The following is an 8,730-nucleotide window of genomic DNA, read 5'->3' as shown; positions in this document are numbered from 1 at the left end:
TCTTTTATTATTGTTGCAATGAATAGTCTTAAAAAATCCCAGTTAAAGATGTATTATGGTGAACATATTTAATAGATTAAAAATATTCAATGTAATTAGATTTGAGTTTCAAAAAAATAATTCCCCAAAACTATGTAGATGGTGATAATCCTGGTACCAGAGGCAGTTTGACTGATCAACATGTCTAGGAGGAAACAGACATGCATACACTATGATCATTATATTCGGATTAGTGATAGTAGCAGTAGCATTATTATTATCATATTATAATGTAATTCAAATTCTGAATTATTAGAACTTTATGGCATATAAATGTGATTTTATTACGCTGTGATAAATCAGCAGGTATGAAAACCCCACTCTCTGACCAATCAATTCTCTACAAATAGCGTCACCATTTGTTGGAGATCCCTTGGACCTCTGTGAGGAGAGTAGGAGGGTCTAAAGTTTTTCAGTTGCATCTGAACTCTCAGTGCATCATAGGAAGTCCCCCAGCACCCTAAGGCTATTGCAGGCATGGTTCAGAGTCCCTTGATGCAGCCCTATATGTTTTATCAAAGACTATTGTTTTAAGTGCTAAACATACAAATAGAAAGGGTCCCCCAATCCAAAACTGGCAGCTGCCTCCATAGCAGACGGGCCTGATAGCTGAAAGTTCTTCTCATTCTTCCTTTAGGAACCAAGTGCTCCGCTAGGATAATAAGGTACTATGAGGTCAAATGAGACGTAGAAAGCCATTGTTGCTAGTATCCCTGGGTGCCTCTTTCTTTGCTGTCTCGGCCTTAGCGCGGCAGCTTTTCCTGCCACCTGTACTTAAACTTTGTCTGTGTTGACTATTAGTGTTTCTGATAATCTCAAGAAATGCACAGCTTACATGCTTTTTGGTTCCATGGACATGTTCAGGTGAATAAGATGCCTCTTTGTCAAAACATCCCTGTGTAGGCCCCTCCCTCAAGCTAAAGAAGCAGAAACCATTGTAGTGAAAGCAATGGTTTCAGAATGCAATTCAAACTGATTATTTTGTTTTATAAAAGATGAAGTTATCAGTTATGCTTCAACCTCACAGCCAAACATATGAGGTGCACAGCTTCTTGACTTGATGACCTCAAATCACCCAAAAGCACATGGACCAATTCACAGACCCCTATTGAAGATAATATACTTAATAAAACAACTGAATTGTTAAGCACTGATTATTGTCGTTATTTGGTGAGACCAGCTTCATTCGTCAACACGGTCTGAAGTCTGTTTCTTTGAGTAATACCAGCAAATGCATTTATTTGGTATATGACATCAAATGATGAAGAATGATGAAGTGATTTCAAGACAATTTTTTTTAAGTATTGGAATCAGCTGTCAAAATAAGATTTGGCTTACCTTGAGGTAGAGAACAAAATCTTTCTTTCAAAGAACAAATGATGACAGATGCGGCTGAAATTTTATTCACATTTATTGTTGCTTTTAGTGTGCTCACAGAAAATTAGAACACCTTAAGCAGAGGAGTTTAATAGCAATTGGTTTGTAAGCAAAGTTACATTCCATCTCTAGGTCAAATTGGTCAAAGCTTCTCCGTATTTACAAAAGGAAAAAGAGAGCGAAACAAGATGCTACACAAACATTTGCATCTGATAGATTCCTTAACTCGAGTCAAAGACCACTGGAAAAAAAACTGCCAGCTGGAATTGAAACCCCCCCCCCCCCCCCCCCCAAAAAAAAAAAAAAACCCATACAGTATATAAACAGTTTACCATTCCACTTATCACAGCTTGGTTTTTTAGTTCAAAATTCCTTAAGGACCTTTTGTGTGTTTGCATGTCTGTATGTGTGTGTTTGTGTTGGTATCATACAAAAACGAGCGGGTGGAAAAAAGAGCAAACATTATGTGCTTCTTGAGATCAAAATTTCATTTTGTACAATAATCACAGTTAAAAAGACCCCCGCCTATACATACTTACATTTTTATTAAGGTCATAAAACCAGCAATAAACAATAAAGCCTATACAACTTGTATTTCTACGGAATCACTGACAGCTAATGAGAAGCGAAACGCTCCTATGGTTTTATATGACTTCCTAAAAACCTAACTCTGGGACTTGTTGTCTTGTAAAAACGATTTTAGTGTTGTAAACCGTATGGTGGATATAGATTTCGGTCTTGACTGCTCTTGATTATTGCCTGTAGCACATTTCCCAGGACAGCCCCACCCACCCAGATGTCCTTCCTGAACCCTCCCCCCACCTCTTCATTTACAACTGTACCCTGGTCCCCTTCATACCATGGGCATGTCCATACTTTTTGTTTATATTTTGTATAAAAAACGTAATACTGATGTAAAAATATATGGCAGAGTGTGGATGTATTTAATCAGTTGTACATATTGAGGCCAACCCATCTCCACAGCCTGCTGGAATGCTAGTAACAAAGGGCCGAGATGGGTTTTGCGTAAGGGGAGAATGGAAACTAAAAATAAAGAAAAAGCTTTAAAATATCCCTGGTTAAAGAAAAGTTCTTCAAAGCCATGATGTGGCATCTCTCCAAGCAGGGAAATGTTCTTTGATTATCTTTTTTTTCCTCCTTAAAAAAAAAGAAAAAGAAAAGAAAAGAAACTTTCTTCCACTTTCAGCTTTTATTCAGCAGCCTCAGTGGGAGCAGCTGGAGCTTCTGCTGATTCTGCTTCTTGTGAAGCTGAAGGAGCCTCCTCTGTTTTGGGCGCCTCCTCGGCCACAGGTTCAGCCGACTTCTCCTCTGCCTTTGGCTCTTCTGTGGCTGGGGCCTCCTTGGCCTCCTCTGCAGGCTTTTCTGCTGCTGGTGCAGCCACCGCCGCTGCCTCCTCCTCTGGCTTGGCCACTACTTCCTCCTTGGGTTGCTCAGTGGCAGGTGCAGCCTCGCCTTCAGCAGGCTTGGTCTCCTCGTCAGCAGCGGCCGCTGTTGCTTCTGCGGCCTCGGCTTTGGGCTCCTCTGCAGGTGCCGCCGCTGCAGCTGCTTCCTCGTTCTCGGCCCCATCGCCCGTCTCCTTTTTGGACTTCTTGAAGGAAAAGCCACTTAGCTTGAAGGATTTTTTGAAGGAGAATTTCTTCTTCTTCTTCTTCGGGGTCTCGGTGCTGGTAGAAGCTGCGGCACCATCCTCAGCCTTGGCAGCTGCCTCTCCTTCAGCAGGAGACGCTGCCTCTACCTTCTCTGCATCTACAGCCTCCTTCTCAGTGGGGGCGGCCTCGGCTTTCTCTGTCTCCTCCTTGGGGGTGTCCTCGGCTGTTGCGCTACCATTGGCTTGCACCTCCTCTTTGCCGTTCTCGTTTTCGGCTGCAGCAGGAGAGGCATCTCCATTGGCTTTAACATGTCCGTTTTCCTAAAAGGAGAGACAGAAGCTGTTAATGTCATGCACAGAGCTGGTCCGCTGTAAGTACAGTGCCAGTGGTGAGCAGCAGGGGCAGCAGACACCATCCAACTTCAGCCCAGGCTCGGTTTCTCATTTTCACAGCAAAAACAGTGGAACACGTCTAATAACGGCCATCGAGCTATGTGGATACACCACACATAAATATGTTATGAGGTAGCAGCTTCCTGTATTTTTTTTCACCCAGAATTTCATTCACATCCTGAACACGAGAGAGCAAGGACCGCAAGGGGTCGCTAAGTGGCCGTTCCACAGCAAGCCAGCTGCTCATTAAAACAGCAGCTGCTCTTAGTCTCCCACATGACCGCGAGCAGAGTTCAGACACAATTTCTTTTTATATTTAGCAAATCTAAACGAATTTCTGAATTAAGGTCTCACCTAACCTGTGAAATCCATCTAAAAAGAAAAAAGAAAACGTAGGCTGCTTCCTCTCCGGGGCGCACCGCTGGCCCCCTCCCCAAGCCTCTGCCCCCCCCTCCTGTGTGATAGCAGGCTGCCATCTCCACTTTCCAGCCGAGCATCTGTAACAAAAGGCGTGGTGCTCCGAGCGCACGGAGCCTTTGTTGGCCGTCGTGCATCTCGCCTTATTCAGCAACTTCCCAAATAACCTCATCCAAAGCTACAGCACCTCGTCATCGTCTTAAAATGAAGAATTAAAGTCAAAACCGGCGAGAAGAAATTGAACACGACTCCATTCTTGTCTTTTGATTGGCAAAAACCCGAGCAAATAATCTCAATCTATTAAACTGCTTTGTTTTGATTGATGACCTTAAAAGAAGAAATCCGCGCGCATTTCCCCTGATAAACTGCAGGAATCAAATTATCCGTTAAATGAGTTAAATCTTTTCTTTCTACATTTAATACCCGTTCAATTCATCCACAATTACGCGCGGATGGCGCCCCCAGTGCTCAGCTTACCCCCTCCCTCCCTTTCCACAACAACCAAATTGTCCCCTGACGGATGTTAAAATATCATTTACCTGTCCGTTGGTCTTGGTGGGTGAAGCTGCCGCCTCTCCTGGCTTTTCAGCCGCGGTTTCAGCATTTCCAGCTGTCTTGGACAATTGCGCTCCCATGCTTTTCGCTCCAACAAAGAAACTCGACCGATCCAAAAAAGCGAACAAAGACCCACAAGCCTCTTTGTTGAAACGCAAAGCTCTTCACTGGTAGCCCCCTCTCGCTCTCCCACTGTGTGTGTGCGTGTGTGTGTGTATGTGTGCGCGCGCGCACAAAGAAAAAGTTCACAGGGAAAATGTAAAGCAAACTCCAGTCAGAGTGTGGAGGATTCTTCAGCAGAGCAGGAGAAAGCTGGCAGGTGAGATGAAGTAATAAAATCCCAGGCTGGTGGCCGTGTCGCTGTAGACAGGCTGCAAAATGGAGAAATTTCCCTTGTTGCTAATAAGACGTGGGGTCCAACGCCCAAGTGCAGGGATGAATGGGCGCTCCGAGCGATGACGGCACCGCTCTTCGGTTCGGCCAATTACAGCTTCCACTCAGGGCTTGGGCGGGGTTTAGGGAGGGAACAATAGACGGCAGCGCTGCACTCAAGGTACAGAGGAGTAACTGGAGTTAGCTACATTTATGTGACGTCTCACTTAACCAAGACATCACTTGTTTGCATTTAAATGGAAAATGTCTTTAAAATAAATATATAAAGTGTGCGTTTGGCAACTAAGATGTGAATATTGTGCCATGAAGGTGCCAAAATTTAGTTTAGCTCAAACAGGTGAAGCAAGTGTTGCTGTTTTACATTTGAGACACAAAAAGTCAGATCACCTAACCAAAACTTTTACTTGGATTGACCATCCAGGCATATTAGCAGCCACCCAAGGATGTGTTTTTTTTTTTCTTGTTCTTTGTTTTTATCTGTTGATTGGACAACAGTATCCACCATTGATTTATTAGGTTTTGACCAAACAGAAGTTTTGAATGGATTTAAATCACATCTTGACATTATATATGGATGTAAACACCTACTACCTACAATCTACTAATGGTAGTTGAACTGCACAGAGCAGAGACCATTTCTGTCTGATAGAAAGTCAGAGGTGGAATATTACCAAAACAACACCATGAGACAAAGATGACAATCAGGTTTGGGTGGATTCAGGAACTTTCCCAACAAACAACAAACACCTACTGTACGTGTGTGTTTGTGTGTTTGTGTGTGTGTGTGTTGGGAGGGTGGTAACAAGTGCATGTATATAGAAAGTTGGGGGCTGGGAGAGTACCAGCTGCAGTCTTGTTGACGACCGTGCAGTGTGCCCCATGGGGGAGGTTGAGAGTGTTCAAACAGGTCCCTCAGCACACATTTGCAATGCAAATCCATTACAGAGGCAAAGGCAACTGTCCTCAGCTCACTGAGATAGAAGCAGAGCTGGCAAAGCTAGTTCTGTACAGTAACAGGTGGGCTTCCTGGAGCAGTTTCAGTTTCCCGGTTTTTAAAATGTTATCAAGTGCAATGCAAAGCAGTACTTTCCCCCCCCTTTGGCCAGAAATGCAAACCATAGAGTTAACTCAGGTTTTCAGAAGATCCGTGATCACAATGTTGAGCAGGTACCTAATATTATTCATAACAATATCAGTAATATATCATCATTTACATGTACTTTCAGTAATATTCATACTGATTTAGAAGTGCTCTTCCTGAGTTAACTTCAGTAATCACTTGCCCCAAGCTATCAGTGTGAATGTTAGACCCCATTCCTACAAGACTGCTAAAAGATGTACTACCATTAATTATAGTTATAATTTAATTATAACTTTCATCTTAAATATAAGTAACACTTTGAGGAATCTTGGAGTCAATTTTTGACCTGCAGTTGAAATTAAAATAATTCTTCTCACATGTTGAATAATGAAGTCCAGTGTTATCTTAAAGACCTCATAGTAACATATCACTCCAGTAGAGCACTTCACTCTCAGACAACAGGCTTAGTTGTGGTTACCAGAGGTGTGGACTCGAGTCACATGACTTGGACTCGAGTCAGACTCGAGTCATTAATTTTATGACTTTAGACTTGACTTGAAAAAATGTTCTAAGACTTGTGACTTGACTTGGACTTTTACACCAATGACTTGGGACTTGAATTGGACTTGAACCGGTTTACTTGAAAAGACTTGATATTTTACCCCAAATATAAAATTTAACATGCATATTATATAGAGATTGAAAATGTGACGTCATTCACGGGTAGAACCGCAAAGGATTCTGGGAACTCGTGGCAAGCGGTACTAGCGCACGCAGGCTTTCAATTAAAATCAGTTATACAGCGATAAAAAGAAACACAAAAATGTCAAGAAGCTGTTGTATTATTAACTGCAATAGCCGGTCGCATGACAGCCACGGGAAGCCGACGGGTAAAGAGATCGGTTGTTATCGGATTACGTCGTTGAAGAGAAATTGTTCGAGCCATGTTTCCGAAGTAACAAAGAGGCGACTGGATTGCAGCCATTCAAAGACCAAATATAACGTCCCAGAACACTCCAGCTCACAGGTTAGTCTGCTCCAAGCATTTACACAAAGGTCAGTCTGCTGTTGTAGTTAATGCGTCATTTTCATAACATAATTGGTGATATAGGTTACAAGCAAGTCTGGCGCTGAACAGAAATTGTTGCGCTATGCTCCTTTATTTATTGTGCATAAATAGTGAATTGTCCTGACACAATATTGCGTTTCGCTTCTGTTATTATGGTACATTGACAAAAACACATACTTTTATTCACAGGATAAAACAGGTTTTTTGTATCACTAATTGCCCAGTACGATTACAGCATACAATATTATTGTCACTGCTACATTTCTGTGATGCTACCAGAAATTATTTCCACTACTAATTAATTACCATTGAGCTCAAAGGTCCTATTAATAAACGGTTAAGGAATGTGTATTTATGAAGACGATTTGTGAGACTGGTAAACTTATGATACGTACGATGGTCTTTCGTTCTACACGGTGCATTTCAAGGTCCTGCACCCATCCGTCGGTAAACTGTACCTGGGCTTGTTGCAGTGACCTGAAGTTACTAAACTTCATGAGTGTATGCACTCACTCCAAGAACCGTATAATTATAAATATGCATATAAATATGCTAAGATGAGATAGCTGACTTCATCTAACTAGCAAATGTTTTCCAGGCTATGTTGGTGATACAGTTTTTTTTAATGTGTATGATATTTTTGTCATGCGATTTTAAAGCTGGTCCTACAACCGCATCCAAGAATAACATGCAGCTTATCTCAGAACTGTCGGTGAAAATTATTCTTGGAGCTAAGTTTAATTGAGCTGCATTTTAAAGAGGTGCAATTTCACAATTTGTGTATATTTTCTAAGTTCACTATTTTGTATGTGTTGAGAAAAACACAGATTTTAAAATTACATGGTCTAATATTTACATTTAGCATAACTGCAACATTATTTTTTCGTTTGTTTTTTTTAAAGACTCGAAAGGACTTGAAATTCAAAGTTTCAGACTTGTGACTTGACTCGGACTTTTACACCAGTGACTTGAGACTCGACTCTGACTTGCCTGACATTACTTGAGACTTGACTTGAGACTTGAGGATAAAGACTTGAGACTTACTTGAGACTTGCAAAACAATGACTTGGTCCCACCTCTGGTGGTTACTAGGCTATTTAAAAGTAGACTTGAGAGTTTTTAGCTTTCATGCCCTTCTTCTACAGAACGAGCTCCAAGTTTCCCATCAAAATACCTTTTAATAAAAAAAAAACCAAACAAACCCAAACCACTAAATAGCTAGTTGGCTGAAATTCCCAGGTTTCGTTGTTTCAGATAAGAATAGTTCTGTGTCTCATTCTCAGACATCTGACAAAGCATGTGATTAGAAAAAAATCCCCTTGGAATATTCAACATTTTTGTAGAGATCACATATATGATGAATCAGAAACTCTTCATTTACAATTCAATTTGTTGTGGGGAAATCTTTAAAAACCACACGAGGTCTAGTGGCTAAAACACTATCAAATCTTTCTTATGTGGGAACACTAACATTTGTATTTAACAGGGGAAACCCACAAACATTCACAGGTTTCCTTATAATTCCTCATTTCTCATTGAACATGAAAAAAGATTTACAGAAAGAAGAACTAATACTTGTGCAGTCTCAGAGCTGTTGCGTTGTTTTTTATAATCCACATTTTAAATTCCCCTTTTGTCCATATAAACTTTTTCATTGCCATAACTGAGCAGCTAGACATGCCCAGTGGCGCCAACTGGTGCAAGCTTTTCCATTTCAAAGCCTCAGCTTCAGTCAGTGGTTGTACCAAGTTGGTGTTTCAGAGCCACAACCAATGTGGACAAGAGTATTAAGTGTTA

The 8,730-nt window shown here is 41.4% G+C and overlaps 1 protein-coding gene across 1 annotated transcript; it reads right to left on the bottom strand.

Annotated features, from left to right (window-relative positions):
* Window positions 1-1,699: 1,699 nt before the first annotated feature.
* Window positions 1,700-4,835, bottom strand: marcksa (myristoylated alanine-rich protein kinase C substrate a). Its single transcript, XM_085247473.1, has 2 exons — window positions 4,375-4,835; window positions 1,700-3,346 (listed from the first exon to the last, which is right to left on the bottom strand). The coding sequence occupies exons 1-2, from the start codon at window positions 4,468-4,470 to the stop codon at window positions 2,627-2,629; spliced, it is 816 nt and encodes a 271-aa protein (XP_085103599.1). The 5' UTR covers window positions 4,471-4,835; the 3' UTR covers window positions 1,700-2,626.
* Window positions 4,836-8,730: the final 3,895 nt, after the last annotated feature.

Source organism: Mchenga conophoros, linkage group LG15 (genome assembly GCF_057382185.1).
Source record: "Mchenga conophoros isolate Kocher_MC1m ecotype Shallow Benthic linkage group LG15, M_conophoros_male_GT1.1, whole genome shotgun sequence".
In the NCBI taxonomy this organism is placed as follows: Eukaryota; Metazoa; Chordata; class Actinopteri; order Cichliformes; family Cichlidae; genus Mchenga; species Mchenga conophoros.
The sequence above is the reverse complement of the archived record's forward strand: the minus strand, read 5'-3'. Positions and strand labels throughout refer to the sequence as shown.